This window comes from Echeneis naucrates, chromosome 1 (assembly GCF_900963305.1).
Source record: "Echeneis naucrates chromosome 1, fEcheNa1.1, whole genome shotgun sequence".
Taxonomy (NCBI): domain Eukaryota; kingdom Metazoa; phylum Chordata; class Actinopteri; order Carangiformes; family Echeneidae; genus Echeneis; species Echeneis naucrates.
The window spans coordinates 13282597-13300188 of record NC_042511.1 but is presented as its reverse complement, the minus strand read 5'-3'; the positions used below and the strand labels follow the sequence as shown (position 1 = coordinate 13300188).

The following is a 17592-nucleotide window of genomic DNA, read 5'->3' as shown; positions in this document are numbered from 1 at the left end:
ACCTTGACAGACCAGAGGTGATTGTTGCCATTTCTGTTTTCAATAAAGGAGTTTTCAGTCACTTTGTGAGCTTGGGTACGTGATGGGTGCTGTACAAATAAATCTTTCTCACTTTCTGCAAGTAGTAGGGAGCTATGCAAAAATCTCCACAGATTCTTCACAGTAAAACAGCATGGTTGAGATACTTGGGTGTGACCATTATATTTGATCCATGAAGATCATCTTTCCCCAAGAAATGGAAAAGAGAAACAGCCATGTCACTTGAGATTCACCGCTGGTGTAATCTGTAAAGTGCACCTCTCTGATGTCAATCCCTGTGCTCGATTGGCCATTGTGTGGGAGAGACTAAGGTCTACGAGAAAGTCGGTTTCTCGAGACAATTCCCCACCTCTTGGGAGCAGGTGCAAATTTGCAGAGCAATGTTAGAATCAGAGTTTTATTGCCAGGTATGTGTAAACATGCTGGGAATTTGACTCTGGTGTTTCTATCTTGGACAAGGGAAAGACAAAAATAAATAAAAAATAAAAAAGGAAAAGGATATATATATATATATATATAAATTAACACATTGAAATTAGAAATATTTGAAGTGGGATATGATACAGATACAGCCTTGAAGAAGAAGCTGTATTTAAATCTGGCGGTTTTGTCGAATAGAGCTCTGTGGCGCTAATGTAAGAGCACATCAGAGGGCATCTTTGAAAGACAAAGAGCAGAAATGATAAGAGTTAAATATATAAATATCCAAAGGCAAATAAAAATGGGGGAGGGATGTGCATGCAGGAATATGTATACGTTGATAGAGGTGCCACTGCTCAACTTGGACTTAGATGGTGTATTTAGAAAAATCTGAATGATCAGACACACAGATTGTATGCTCTGACGTGTGTGTGAGCTCAACTCCCCCTACTGGCGGTCATCCACCACATGTTTTTATAAAAAATTTACATATTACCTGCAGCATTCATTTAAATGCATTCTCAACATTTTTTTATTTATTTTCACAGTTCAGCCTTCGAGAGTTTCAGAATGTGTTTCTTTCATTAATACAGAGCCTAATTAGATGTCAGACATAACTAAGATGAGACATTGATTACCGATTTTCTTCAGCTTGTTGGTCACCGTTGAACTGCTGTAAGATTCTATTATTAGTTCTTACGCCAATAAAATTGTGGCTGAAAACTGAAGAGCCATTGGTATAATTTGTCTGTGGTGCAGTATTTCCTTTGGATTTATCAGCTAGAGAAGGACCATACACAGACTTGCTTGCAAACCACCTTTGTGGCTACTACATGGGAATGCTAAGGTAGAAAAACAAGAACAATCAGAGAAAAATGGCATTGAGCCATTTTTCACTGTCAGACTGACTGTATGGTCTCTAAATGCTCCCACTTCAGTGCATGTGATGACTACTTATTAAATCATTTCCTTTTTGAAATAAATTTGTTGAAATGTTATGTGTCAGTGATAGAGAGTCGTATCAAGAGGGTTTACAAAGACATAAGCACTTGGCAAGTCAAAGCTTGAAGAGGGAGAATTCTCTCCGCACTGAGGGAAACTCTGACAGATAATCTCATGAGTGGCTGTAATCATCGGAAAATAACCTTTTGGAAAAGACTAAACTATGTTGATACCAAAACATACTGAAATATGAAAATTTCAAAGCTAATAAACACGGAGAATATCCGTATGTGGTGCAACATGGCGGGATAGGGGTTCGTGCTGTTGCCCCAAAAAAGCGCAGGTTCAGTTCCCAGGCCTGGGGCTTTTATGTGCAGAGTTTGCATGTTCTCCCCGTACCTGCGTGGTTTTCCTATCAGCTATGTCACCCATTTTAAACAATCACACACACACTTCACTTACACTCTTAACAATTCCTTCAGAAATCATTGACGGGAACAGGGAATGAAAATTGTGGGTGGGGGGGCAATCAATGATAAAACAAGAAAACTAAGAACCACTTCTTACTTCTCCTCTTGCCAACGTCTCCCTTGGAAGTGGCAGCCTCATTCAGTAGCACCATCCCCATGGTGATTGCAGCATCTGAGACGAGGTTGTCAAGGAAACAACACACTCAAACATGTTATAGCTTTGCGTATATGCACAGGATGCGGCCACAGTAAGATGGACACCTGCAAATGAACATGCAATCCCGGGCAGCAGCCCTGGAATAGAGACTAAAGCTAAAGCTCATAACCTTCACATTGGTTAAATCTGTGTGAGGGAAGAGTTAATTAAACCAAGTAGTTAGTGATGTTTTGCACAGAAAATCAAAAATCGAAACACAGCAATGCTCTCAAATCAGTCACAAGTGGTTGTGTATTTTTTTTTCTCTTGAAGAAGGCATAAGGGGTCACGTGAGTCTTTATGAGTCTGAACATTGATACTTGAGCTTTCAGGAAAATACACAATGCTGCACTTGAGTCCACTTCTTTGCGTAAATGTGCTTCTAATAGCCAATAATTAGACCATTTCTTGGATAGTCAGCCTCAGTGATGGTTATTTCATATCTGCAAGAGCAGAGTGTGAGTGTAATTTCTCTCCCTTATGCCTTGACAAAGGCTATGTGCCCTTCCAAGAACTGTGCTTTAAAAAGAGTTGTGAATTGGTGAATGTATAAAACTCACATAAATAAATCTGGCATTCGTTCAAATGTTAATTTCAATAACGCTGTAGAATTTGTCGAAAAAAAGAAATCTAATATTTGATGTTACATGATCATGTGACTGAGGTTGGTATACTTGATTATATCTCGTTAGAGTTACACTGTATGCCTTGTTAAATTAATAAACATTTTCTTATGAGCAGTTACTCATAAGCAGTTACAGTACTGTGAACATTAAGCGTTTCTCCATCCAGTGCCTGAACTGCAGAGCACAGCCTCACATGGCTTAAGACCTAATTACAGATTCTTGCCCTCACCGTGCTCTGAATACCAATCCACATAAGTAAAGAAACCTTACGGTCGGCACAAAGGTTGACACGTGGGGAGATAGAGAGCAGAAACTGAGGCATTCTCTTGATGATATGGTAAAAGACTTGTAATGCTGGGGAGAGGCAAACTAGAGATACAGTACCTGTAGTGTTAGAACTGAAACATGGAAAATGCCAGTCACAGTGTTTCAGGAAGCTTTGCAACAACTTGCCAGTGAAGTCATGATATTAAGTAGAGATTCATACAATGAAACTCTGACAAACTCACACCTGTCTCCAGCAACATAACATCGGATATTTGAAAGAAGTTAGATGGATGAAACTGTGTGCTGCCACCATGCAAACTGTCCACTTCGGTCATCCTTTCGCCAATTCCACAATTTGCATTAACTGTAGCCGCTATGATTCACCCTGATCATCCTGGAAAATTTTATAAAAATAAAATATACTCAAACCATTACAAAGAGATATGAAAAGGTGAGTGCTGGTAGATGTAATCCTAGTTTTTATAAAAAAATAAAAAAAATAAAAAAATCCAATCAGTGACTTCTATTCCACTGAAACCACAAATTTCAAAATGTCACCAGAATATCAAACGGACACGGAACTGAAAAACGAAATAGCACTTTGTTGATGCAAAAGGCAATCATTTGCCGTAGGCTCAACTCATTAAACTTGAAGGGATGTTATGGTATGACATAACTGTACAAGTCCATCAATATGTAAATGTGCACATAAGAAGGTAGAACTTATAAAAGCACATACAGTCTCCAGAAAGTCAGCATCTGGACAGTCACAGAATCAGTTCTTTAGCTTTTGGGCTCCAGAAAATTCAATGTGAAATATAATAAAAGACGCTACATTGAAGGTTCGGTCAAGAATATTAAAAATAATAAAAAAAACAACAACAACAAAAAAAAAAACTGCACATGTAAACCAGTTGAACCATTAGCCTTCCATGTAAATATGCAGACACTGCCCACACATGAGCTGACACACAAGAGTATTCATCTGAATTCGCAATACTGGAGTAACTACGTTTTACTCTAAAAAGGACGTCGGCAAAGACAGATGAGACCAGAGCACAGGCCGACTGACTGCAGAGATGACCGGCTCAAATCCCAGCTAACCAGTAGAAATTTGTGTGATTTCAGATAAACCCAACATTGGATTTATTTCTACGTCGGATGCTGCGTAGCCGACAGACAGCCAGAGCATCCACAGTTTCTTAGAGTTTATCTAGCTGTCATTTGAGGATGAGCAGAAAATCATTTCAGTGGTGAAAAAAAAACTTCTTTATGACTACACAGCAAGTCAAGGATGCTGTCCAGGGTGTAGGTGGATATGCTTCCTAGTCTACAAGCAAGAGAAAAATTCATGGGTATAACCTTAGAGGATTCACTGTAAGACGCAAACCTAAGCCTTCTTCATAAAATAAAATATATAAATATAAATATATAAATATATCTCGATGAAAATAAAGAAGAAGTTTTACACCCATGAGTGTGCTGGTTTTAAAGTGTGGTCAGATGCTTGCTGGATCACTATGATAAGACTACATAGGCAGGGAACACAGATAGTCCTCATAGGTGTTGGTACAGTTGGTAGGTCTGCCTGATGCGCCTAAACAGGGTGTGTTTCCCACTCATCACCTGGACCAATATTTTCCTGCTCCAGTTTAGAACTGAATAGAGAATCTATTTCATTATATAACAAACAGGTGCCTGTAGTTGTGATTTGTAATTGTTCCGTTTTTGTACACATGCGCGGAGCACATTAATTTCCTTTGGACTCACTGGTTGGTAACTATATGAAGCTAATCACCTCAGCACAAGCAGAATCTAATTCGTTGTGCAACTCTGCATAACAACCAGAGGCCAAAGTGCAGACGCCTCTGGTTGTTAAAGGGAACGGGGAAGCGTAGCTTAATGGGATTTTTTGCAAAACCCTCCCATAATTAATCAAGAGTTCTTAGTAAATGTACTTCTGCATATTTTCCTCAAATCGAATATTATCAGTTGCAATGAATGTTGTGTGTTACTGTTTGCTGTTGCCATTGCCAAGATACACATCATAATCAATGCACGTCACCTTCATATTTTACATTATTTTCCTACGTTTTTTTTTGTTTTTTTTAATTGTAGTTTTATGATGAAGACAGCTGAATGTTAATTAGCCTGTTCAAACAAAAGCTTAGATAGTGACAGCAGTTGAGAATTACCTGCAGCTATAAACTCATCAGCAATCCACTGCATATAGGGACTATGTTAAACTAACCAACTAACTAACCAAATTTGAACCTTTTCGAACCATGGTTCTAGCACAGCCAACGTTTATTCTTTGCTACTGAAATGGCGAAAGTGGTAAGAACAGTTTTAAAATTTAAATTGCACTAGCGAGGATGTATAGAGCCTTATCAACAAATATGTCCAAAGAGTTGGACTGGACTGCATATATGTGTGGATCTATGGTATAGATAACAAAGTGCATTTGGGACTTGGATATGTGTGTGCGCAAGGTTGAAGCCATGGTGAAACGTCATCTTGACCATCATGCAGTGTTCACGCTGTTTGACCAAACAGTGTAAGTGTTTTGGTATTTCAGCAGGTGTAAATATTAGTGTGTGTTTCATTTAGATGCGATCAAATGGACAGAAAATAAAAAAAATAAAAAATAAAATAAATAAACAGCATGAGCGTGGACAAACAAATGTTGCTCTGCAGCAGGTGTGACCTTGGACTTGCTATTTCCTACAGGGATGAACACAACAGCTAAGAATCAACAGTGTCATTATCCACACACATTGAACAACCCCCATGCAAGTACACACAGGTACACAAGCAGACATAGAGGTAGACAAACAGAAACATCTATCCTGCCAAACAGGTACACGAGCAAGCACACAAGCACACAAACAAAACCTGTCATCAGGCATTGAATTTGGAGCAAATCAGGTAAGGAGATGAACTTAAAAGAGGATGATCTCTTTGTACTGTCTGTTTGTGTAGTCCAGCATGTAGCCTCCCTATGGAGAGTGTAGAGATGACAAAGATTTGGTGTTGGAAAATAAATTTCGCAGACAGTGAAACTGGAACGCTGTGTCCAACATGTAAGTTTTCTGGGCCTTTTGAGTCAGCTAATGAAGAACTAAACAAAATTTGTTGCCAAGACAAGCTGTCAGGCATTTCACTGAGAGTTTAATTGCGCTGGATGATTTGCATGCAGCACCGTGTTTCCATTCATGCCAACACATGAAAAATACACAAACTCCAACAAACGAACCAACAATCCAAGAGCACTTTGGTGGAAGGATACTCAGGAGAAGGATGATGTGTGACTCAGCCACGAACTGAGCCTGACTGCTGCCGTGAATGTAACTCTGTGGGAGAGAGAAAGACAGAGACACGTTTGTGAGCTGCTGTTATTTTCAACTGTCAAGAATATCAAGAACATCAAGAATATGTTGAGCTTAACAGTATGTGTTAAACCACACCACACCACTACTTTGTCCATGCAGTGTGTAGGTGAAGAGAGGAGCTCACTTTTCACAGTCTGGGCAGGGAGTCAAACCTAAGAGTCTAATCTAACCCTTTGGAAACACTTAGGAACACAGACACACATACAAATGCAATAACTCACATTCACTGCCCAACTTCTAAATGCAAACGCCCACTGCCAGACATACCAGCACTGTAAACCTTCACTTAATGCATTTATCCTGCATTGAAGCTCTTTCCAAATCATTCAGAGAACAAAATGAGTAAGCAAATCAAACAAATGCCGAATAGTTCTTCTTTGTTAGATGACAACGCATCATTTATCTATATTTCCATTGTTTTGGAGATTAAAGAGATGTTATCATTGGCCTTTTACTCTGCCCTTTACATGACAAGTTGGGAAGAAGAATTTACCTGGAAAGGCAAGTTGTGCGTTCATCAGGGATATTAGGAAATTTGTGACATTTGCCAATTTAAGATTTTGTCTGAGGAATGAACTGAATTCACAAGTTAGATAAGACTGTCCTTCACTGGTCCCTCAGTGGGGACATCTGCAGAGTCTAGAGTTGTGTGCAGATAGTCTCTGGGCGAAGCATTGAACTTCATCTTCCCTCTTTATTTCTGTCATAGTAAAGGACTGCTTGATTACTAATTATTACAACAACGCTCTCGTAGTGTTAGTGCTGTATCAATATAAAATACAAACCAAGGTGTTTGCTTGTGTGTGTCACCAACAGTTTAGTGTTTAGGTCGAGGACTCTGTGTAAGATCATTTGTGTTCCTACAGACGTCTCGGAAGAATTTCAAGCACATTGGTTGTACATGGGGTTAAAATTTCAATTCATATTTATTTTGTGTTTGCAACGCAAAGGCATTATATCCACCCACGTCAGTGTCACATTTAATGACTGTAAATGTGTACTGACGAGTCAACTGACATAACACATCATCACTGCCAAGGCCACACAGTTCTTCAGTGTAACAGCAGAGTGTCTCCAATCACAAGCAAGCTTCTCTGATCGGATGTCAGTGGTCTAATTCTACTGGCATCTGCCTTTAATTAATGGCGAGTTGCAGAGAAACAGACAAATGAAGACAAAGTTGAAGTCTGGTGGAAATGAGGACTAAAAGAAGACAGATAAAGGGAATCTCGCAGTGGGTTTCACATTGAATTCGTTGAGATTATAAACATCCATGTGTATTGCAAATCTATGGTCTCTTTTTCCAGTTGACTGCCTTAGCGTTCCTTCCTTTCTACATTAGACAGGAACGAGGATTGGAAGATGAATAGAACTTGACAAAGGAGGAGGAGTAAAGGGTGGACATCTTTTTCTTGCTTCAGTGGAGAGAAATGAAGAATTTTTTCACTTGAAAGCTGACGTTAACACAACAAAGACTCAAGGCTGGAAACAGATCTTTTTGTCTTCGACACAAACCTGGGCTTTGGAAGTGTTATCAAGATGCTTTCCTTATTGACTGAAAAACCATTGGCTCTTCATTAGCATAATAAAAAAGTTCTCTTTATTTAGAAGAGATTATTCCTTTGATTTCCTAAATACTACACACAGAACTGCATGTGAAACCCAGTAATGTCAAAGAATTTATTTGAAATGAAATAATGGGCCTATAATTATAAATTATTAATAGAAGAAAATGTTCCAGAGGGCTCGTGTTTTCTGTCACAGACAGACATAATATTTGGCAGTAAATTGACGAGGAAAAAATATAGAACACATTAGCAAATAAAGATCTAGTGCTTCAGCTTTCTGTCACAACTTTTTCACAACAAAGGCATTCGGCTTTTGGACAAGCATGCACATTAGGGGAATGACTGGCTATGCCATGCACTAAGTGTGCTTAATGATATTTCATTGGGTGTTCAGCTTCTTGGATCTTGACCGATGCTTTACGGGACTTTTTTTTTTTTTTTTTAATACACTAGGCCAGCATGCATTTCCTACTCATATCTAAGTCTATACATTTGAGAATGTACCAGTTCACAAAGCCATGCCAACCAAAATGACATGTAAAAACTGAGGGGATTTAACCTTTGGTGCAGCCTAACCTCAAATAATCTCCTACCTATCAACACAGGGGTCAAATATCAAAATCTTACACCGGCTGTTTTGTTGTACCAATTTATTGTACCTAATACAACTGCAGACAAAAAAATCTGTTGAGGAGATTTTGTCGACTGAATTCTTGACACAGGGAAACTAGAAACTGGACTTTTGTAATGTGATAAGCTGTTTAATGTTTAAGACATCCTGACTTACATGTGGGTGCATATGAATTTATCCCTGAATTTATCCTTGATTCAAAGAGCTTTGTAAAAATTAAAAGACCGACTAGTTGAACCTTAATTAAATAAAATAAATCCAGTCCCACTTTCAGGAAACTGTGGACATAGTTTCTTGAATTAGTTACGCAACACCAAATATATTTTTCTTTACTGAAACTAAACAAACATTACTTTATGCTATTTTCTAAGACACTACTCTCTTGTTACCCCACTCAACATAAACCAAAAATGCAGATAGAGGCAATGAGAAACAGCAGTGAGGGGGGATGAAAAATTCCTCAATCCATGGCCAAGCACTTCCAATTAATCTGATGGATTAGAATGCAGGACTTCTATTCATTAGTGTGCAGAGCTGGGCGAGTACAGGGTAGCTATGAATGTGTGTACTGAAAAGTACTAACTGAATGTGTATTTGTGAACTGGACTGTTTAGGAAACATTTTTCTATACGAAAGAGAGTGTGCTCATGTCTGTGTGTTCGTTAAACGAATATGCATCGAAGTGGTCTGGTGCTAAAAGCAATCACAGCTCCTTGATCTAACATAAAGATGAATATACTCAATTTTCACACTTGCTCTCCCTCCAATCTAATCCCACATACAGGTTACCTACATGTAACACACACTTGCTCTGAAATATAGTTCGGTGCTGCTATTATGCAAAAAAGGACAACTTCTCACAGATCTGTCGATGGAGGAATGGGCATCCTATTCGATACTACATGGGCTGCTGAATCCCAAGTGCACTAAATGGTGTGCATAGCAGAGCTGCACTTACATTCTTACATTCATATAGTCACAATAACGTAGTCATCGCGTGGGTAAAACAAGTCTCGGTCAATTTGGATTCACCAAACTAACAAAGACAATAATTGATGCTAACAGTGTAGCCGCTACAACTGGCCCGGCAACGTTAACGGGTCAGTGAAAGCTCCAATTGTCCAGAAAATGGGGCTTCCCCAAAAGCCACTGTGTAATTCAAAACTTGAATAAAGTGACATCTCCCAAATCCACCAGTGCAGGACTGTGCATCCTATTAGATACTGCATGGGGAACGCAATTCAAAGTGCTTGGAAGGTTTTGCATGAGAGACTATGAGCTGCTGTCAGTATCTTCAACAATGTTTTATCTCCCACAGTTGTTTGGACAGATCACCATGTTTTTCTACAGCATGGGGCCGAATAATATGGATGCAGAAATTAGAATTGACAGGTTCAGAGTTGCACTTTCTAGATCTCCAGATCAAGCTGTTGTCATGCTGGGTGCCATGAATTCATGTGAGCTCTCATCACCTCCCAGATGGGCGTGAACACAGTCGGCTAAGGCCACTTCTAATTGGAAAGCACGGAGCAGCGCTCACTCCACTGCTTAGTATCACCGAGCCCTGATTTTAGCTCTTGTATAACATATTTTCTCCATCACAGCCTTTTATGATTTGCCAATTTTAACATCTGAATTAATCATTTTTATTTAAACTCAATAATCATTCAGCCATAGATCAAATATACATATAATCACCATCAAATGCTGAAAATGATCCTTAAGCGGTTGAAATGAACCAATTTAGCACTGTGCTGTGTATCAAAACTATGCACCAACTAACTACCTGGCACTGCAACATTTAGAGCCATATCATTTGGCCATAAAAGCCACTTAAGATTAACTCACCCTAACGAGTTCACAGCATTTATTTGAAAGACTTACCACTATCTATACTATACTAAACTATACAGTTTAGTTGTGGTGCTTTTTCAAATTCTTCTCTGCTGCATTAATTTTTATTTTTTTTGGGGATACTACAACCTAAAGACTTACAGTCAAGTAAATCTAAAATAATGCACAATTATGAAAGGCAGTGGCACTGCCACAACAAAAACTGCCTTTGAACTTAACATTTCCAGATCACTGCTGACAGTAGATGAAATCAGATCCTCTCAGAGGGTAGCACTGCATCAAACAAGCTGCTTGATGTGGGCGCAGAAGCTAGTCTGATAAACTTGGAGCTAAACTTGTTATCTAGCCGGCCTGGATCAATGAAGTGCACCATTGCGCCAAGGAACTAGCAAAGTGCTATCCACCGAATTATTGTCAAAGGGTAAGGTTGGCCATATAGTATATGTTTTAGTTACTGTCAACTAATTCTATAAAAAGATCCAAACCAGCAATATGTTTTTCATGCTCTCAGTTCAACTACATGCCAACTAGAACCCACTGAAGACATAAACCTTTAAAAATTGGTCATTTATTAATGGTTTATTTTTACAAAAGGATAAACAAACTCCAAAAATTTTGTTTTGAGCAAAGGTTAGTAAATATTGTTCATTCTTTGGACTACTTTTAACCGAACATTTATACACATTTGATGTGCTGGTGAGAATTTATGGCAGCAGGACGGTGTGTGTTAAATAGGCTCTGCCTCAAACCCAACATAACATCATGTGAAAAAAATGACAGCGGCTGAACACTCTAAATTAAATATGTGTATAGTCCCTTTTCTAAACACCAATAATAAGAGTGTGAACAACCTGTGTGTGTCTGTGTTCATGCATTCATTTGAATACATTGACATTAAAAAAAATCTTGATTATGTAAGAACTGCATAACACTGCTCATTTGTCAGAGGCAAATTGAATGTCTACACCAGTGCAGTGCATTTAATATGTATTTACATTTGAACACACAAAAACACATGTATACATAGGCATGAAGGCCAGAGGTGGGGTCAGAGGTGGGTAGAGTAGCCAAAAACTGTGCTGTTACTTTAGAAAAATATGACTCAAGTAGGAGTGAAAAGGAGCCATCCAAATAATTACTCAAGTAAAAGTAACAAAGTATTTAATGAGAAAACTACTCAAGTCCTGAGTATTTGCTGAGTAACGTTGGATTTATTTTTCTTTTAAATAAAACATTAATAAATGAATGAAAAAATAAATTGAGGCATCCGCCACATTTAAGAAAATATTTTTTTTTCAAAGCATTCTGTCAGACTGTCATGGTCTTTCATAAAAAAACTGAACAAAACCCTTTTGAGACCAAGACCAAGATTATATTAAGCTAATTTATATATATAAAAAAAATAAATATTGAAACAGTTATTAATTTATTTAAATATGCATGGCAAACATGGCTTGAATATGGCAAGGGTTGTTCTGAGGCTTCTGTCTCATATTAATCTGAATCGCACACCATCGTCGCAGCCATTGCTAACATCCACTCTCATCACTGATGGGTGAAACTTGGTCTTGTGTGTCTGTGGCTGAAAAACCAAAACTAATGGGTTGTGCACTGATAAGCAAATGGCCAAAAATAAAAATAATGAGTGGAATATATGATGTTGTAATGGAGTAGAAGTAGCATTTCTTCTTCATAAATATGCTTGAGTAAAAGTAAAAAGTATGTTGTATTAAAACTACTTTTACAAGCACAATTTATGTAAATAGTTACTTAACTAAATGTATTGGAGTACATGTAGCACGTTACCACCCACGCTTGTCTTATTGTATTATTAATGATTATTGGAAATAATCGGCAAGTGGTTATCAATGATTTTCTTTAATTGCCCCTCCCTACCTTGCTAAATGTCATGGAAATGTATCGGTATAACTGCAATTATAGTAGACAATTGCAAGCTAATTCCACCGTGATAACTAGTACTTGGACAAACTTTGTCCCTCCTACTCTTAACTCTCTTTAAAACCAAACTACTGCAGCGTCCAGTATCAGGTATTTGTGTGTATAGTGTGTATAGTGTGTGTGTGTTTGTGTGTGTGAGTGCGCCCGTATTTTGTTTGGTAAAGGTCAGGAAGCACTCAGACAAGAAGAGGGATAAATGAAAAGTCAACAAAGCAGAAAGAACGGAGGGGAGAAAGAGTAGGTAACACAGAGGAAGTGAGGTGGAGTGGAAATAGATGCTCCATTTATATAAAACAAAGGATAGGTTTGTCAGTGTGTGTTGTTGTGAATGTGTATAATGATAACCGATCTGGGAAGTGAACCTTACAAGGCGCTGTGGCTGTCAGCTAAATACCTACAACACAAAAGGAGGGCGAGAGCATGAAAGAGGAAGACAAAGGGGTTTGTTGGGCTGTTTGCAAGATGATTGCATCAGACCTGTAAACTGAAACCGACAAGTAAACTGCAGCAGAAAAGACTCAGTCATTAATTGACAGAAAACAAAGAAAAAAAGAAAAAATATATGAAAATAATTGGAAAATTGGAAAATACAATGATTGATATGTAGGAGATTGGAATTGAAATATCTCTTTGTTCAAAGAGAAATATGGTGCACATGATGCATGATTCAGTGTCTTACTAACCAGATCTGAAAACATGTTGAGATGACTTATCCAGACAAGCAGAGGGACCTTGGGCAGGTTCACTGAACCCTTCATTTGAACAAATATTGTAGTCTGTTTTTTGGAATTCAGATGATGCTCTCATTATCTACTCCCTTTTAATGCAGTTCAGTGTGGACACACTCCAGAGAGTTCACTTTAATTACCCAAGAGTCAATTAAAGCCATTTCAACCAGTACTCTTTTTAAAAAAATATGTCAATCAGTGAAATGAGGTGACTTCTCATTTCCTCCAATAAGGTTTATTTGTTGTTTTGTATCAATTGTATTGTATTGTTTCAAATAAATCTGGACAGGGATTAAAGTGAAACCAAGGGGTGTTCACTCTCTTGCTACCCCTATGAAGACAGTTCATCCCCAATTGTTCAAATAAACATTCTCTGCGGCCAGTATTTTTGGTGGGTACTTTACATTCATGGTAGCATTTTGTAAAATCTTTTAATTTCGTAGAAATGTGCATGATCAGTGAATTTGCTTGCGAGTGCAGAGTAAATCCATGCACCTTTGACCCACAAATTTGCTCTGCTGATCGATACCAAGCCAAGTCTTGATGGTACTGACCTTTGACGAAATCGAGAAGCAAAGGCGGCCCAAAATACAGGAAACTTCTGTTGCTAATTGGATCTTTTACACCACTTCTGAGTCAGGCTAAAATTTGTTCAGGGGAAGTGGAGGAGTTTGCAGTCATGAGTGAAGACTCAGCAGTCGATATACAGCCTTCAGTAACAACTGAATAACAAATAAATCACCAAACTAGTTAGAGATATTCATAAACTTTCTAAAATGGTGGGCAATCCTGAGGGAAGTATCACCAAGGAGTGATAAAAGGAAAAGATGCTACAGTGAGTCCCTTGCGCATCTCCAGGATGCATGTGTTTAAGACATAGTTCTTAAAGTTTTCTGCTAAAACAACAGCTCCAATCACTTTGTGTACGACTGCGAGTTTGTGTGGGAGTGAACAACGGAGCGCAGAGACAGAGAGAGATAGTCATTGTCAGCTGGTCTGAACAAATACCCAGCCTTAGGGACAATTTATTTCATTGCTCCGTTACACTTTTTCATTTACTTCATCAGCCCAACACAAACAGATAAACACACCAACATTCTTTCACTCAATCTAATTCGCAGTTGTGGACACATGCTGTACTAAGAGGTGTAAGGTAGCACTCGCTCTCACAAACACACTGATGCCCTCTGCAAGCAAAAAGTCAACCGTTTACAGGGACCAAACAGAGGTGACAGCAATGTTTCTTTAAAATATGAAAGGTTAGCAATAAGACAAAAAAGGGTTACTGCCAACAGCTGCCAAAAGCCATTGATCAATTATGTGAAATCAGCTGGAATTATGGAAATGCTATCAACGTATACTGCGGAAAGATGGAAGTAGTAAAACTGAGAGAGGGACACTGAGGATGTTAACATTTACATTTTAAGTCTTTTTTCCTGACATCACATTTTGGTAATTATATAACCGTACAAAACTTTACTTTCTTTTCCTTTGTTGAATGTGAGTTTGTGTTTGTGGTTTTTCGTGCGGTCCATGATTGTGCCTGCCATATTTACTGTGCATGTTTGTTAAAGTGCAACTCTGTCCATCTCCAATTGAGTGTGTATGTGTCAGCAAAAATGAGCCAGCAGTATCTTCTTGGCTGCACAGTGAGAGACTCGCTACAATTTCATCTGCTTGGTCGTGACATTCGTCAGTTGACAAATCCTTTCAATATAGTCTACCTGGCTTCGCTCGCTCATCATTTTAAAGGAATTACACTGTCTGGGGAGAGCGAGGAAGGAGAGGAGTAGAAGATTAGACAGGGAGGTGAGAGGCAGTAACATGAAAAGGTGAGGAAAGGAGAACAGGAAAGATAAGACAGGTATCTCTTTAATATCATCTGCCCAGTTGAAGCCATTCACTGTCAGAGGACAGAGCGGGAAAGAGGGACTTAAAAAGCGCATAGGAGAAGGATAAAGGTGGGAAAGGGAGTGAGGAAATAAGACGGAGATGAAGACCATTTACACTGGATCTAATGTACCCGTTCTTGCTGCTTTTTTTTTTTTTTAACTGTATGGCTACACAATAGAAATGTGGCCTAGAAGTTGGAGAAAATGTGGTTGGGCTATAGCATGCACTGTATGTCACTAAGGTTATCAGTGAGACGGCTGCTATTAGAGAGAAATAATTAAGAAGGCCTTAAAGTCTGGGCCTGTATAGGGTTCAAAAGGAAGTTAATAATACAAGAGCATAATAGAGCAGCTTTTCACACTTTGATCACGCCACTTTATATATGCTTAACTACAAACATTGTACCTTTGAATAGAGTTGAATGCAACAACATTCTTGCATTGAACATCCTTCATCTGTTTTTAGGAAAAAAAAAAAAAAAACAGACTCTTTGTTTGCTTTTGTTTCAGAATCTATTTTAGAGGTTTGAAAAATAACAAGCCATCACTGCACAACTTTCAGGGCCAACAAGTAGTTTCCCAAAGAAAATAAGGCAAACAGTGGGCATCCTGCCAGCTCCTAGGATTTTCTGCCCTAACCGGGATAATTTGTTTTTCGTATGCCCAGTAATAAATCTTTGATGACCTGCTCACCTTTGCATTTGAATAAGATGCCAATGGCTATTGTTCCCTACAGTTCAGGGATTAATTTCTGCTTTTATTTAAAGTGCTGTTTCAACAATTGAGAATGTTAAAGTGTTAATGCTGCTGTTATCGCTTCGTTCAGTCATTACAGAGGCAAGAAGGAGAGGGAGGAAGGCTGGAAGTGGCAGACAGGTGAGAATGTTTCTGTCTTATTAAGACTATAGCACTGTACTGGAGAGACAGAGCTGTGAAGAAATGATGGAGAAAAGAGGTCTTAGAGAAAAAGGAGCAAAAGAGGGAAAACATGAAAAACCGAACATGACTGCATTTCCATTCTTCAAGTATATTAACCTATTACTTCACAACACATCGTTTCATTCAGCCATCAACATATATTCATGCAATGATGACAAAGTATTAGTTCAGTTAAGAGTTGGGAGTCGAGAACAAGGACAAATTCACATCAACAGCCTGGAAGAGTCAGAGATCAAAACAGGAGCACATCCATAACATGAACGCTGTATTATATTGCACTTATACTTAGTTGGGGGTTACATCAGAAAGTTGTAGTTCTTTTTTTCCCCACTTGAGACTCTTCATGTGTGTATGCAGTCTTTTTTTCTGTGCAGGATTACTGGCAACAAAAATGGTCCTGCACTGCTCTCTCTATCTCTATCAGTGACCCCATGTATCACTCACATTGGAAGCATCTCCGCTCACACATACAGGGCATTTATCTGACAAAAAAATACTGGAGAAGCATAATCACTCGTTTTGAAGTTAAAATGTCTTTCTTCTACATTCATACCTTTCTCACAGATTGCCTTCCCTCCCTCCTCCCTAATTTTTCTCATATATTTATTTTAATTTCACACTTGAGTGAACAAACTTAAATGATGACCAGCAAAACTATATATCTGCAAATTCCATGTGTGTGTGTGTCTGTGGCCGTTTCCCAAAAACACTGAGTAACTCTATATTACAAGAAGAAAGAAAGACAGAAGTAATGCCTCCTCACTTCATGAACACACAATGACTGTTCCCACACAACCACGCATGCACACACACTGTCCCTGCACTGATGTATAAGCAAAACATTTTTAAATTTACATTTTCTGAGAACATCAGGGTACAAAACAGGTACAGAAAGAAAAAGAACATGCTGTAGACGAATGAATAAATATATAGAGGAAGAAAAAAATATGTGACTCATACCACTTGTCCGTTCTGGGGATTTTTGTGGGCGTAGGGAGGACCTCTGATGTGATTCCACATTTGGCCGGATGTCATTGCAAAAACTACACACTATCAGACAGATAGGGACGAAAACACACAAGAGAGAATGGGAATTAAGCATTTTAAGCATGAAAATCTGTCTGCGATTGTGGTGAAAAGATCTTTACTGATGAGATCTGAGCGCATATTTATCTTTTCTCAAGTAAAGAGCTGACTGTGCATGTGTGTGCATGTGCGCGTATGTGTCATACCAGTGCAGCCATTGCCCATCCGGTTTTATTGTATATGAATTCCAAGTTGTTCCTCCGCAGATACAGTAGACCTCCAACCAAAGAAACCAACAGAGCCAAAGCAATGGTCCCAGAGTAATTGGGAGGACGGAAGACACGGATCTGTGGGGTGGACAGATGGTTTTGATAATCTAATAATAATAATAATAATAATAATAAGGCATTAAAATACATTTTCTGAAATTAATTTCTATTTTTAAGGTTGCAGAATCCAAAAGTGATTCCTGACGTTCCTGCGTTGTAAAGAAAGCTAGGAAATTTTCAATATAAGATTAAGTCAAAACATGGCAGATATGAGCATGGATGTTCACTCCCCACATGTAACTATTTTAATCTAAACTCAATGCTTACTGCTTAGCTCCAAAAACTACAATTTGGATCTTGAAGCTTATATGTTT

At 38.5% G+C, this 17592-nt stretch overlaps 1 protein-coding gene across 1 annotated transcript in view; it reads right to left on the bottom strand.

Annotated features, from left to right (window-relative positions):
• The window catches only part of tusc3 (tumor suppressor candidate 3), a 60930-nt gene that overhangs the window by 7646 nt on the left and 35692 nt on the right, over positions 1-17592 (bottom strand). Inside the window, exons 5-8 of the mRNA XM_029502901.1 lie at positions 17156-17296; positions 16884-16973; positions 6250-6313; positions 1969-2043 (exon numbers count right to left, since the gene is read on the bottom strand). Of these exons, the coding sequence (XP_029358761.1) occupies positions 1969-2043; positions 6250-6313; positions 16884-16973; positions 17156-17296 (370 nt within the window). The remainder of the gene's footprint in view (positions 1-1968; positions 2044-6249; positions 6314-16883; positions 16974-17155; positions 17297-17592) is intronic.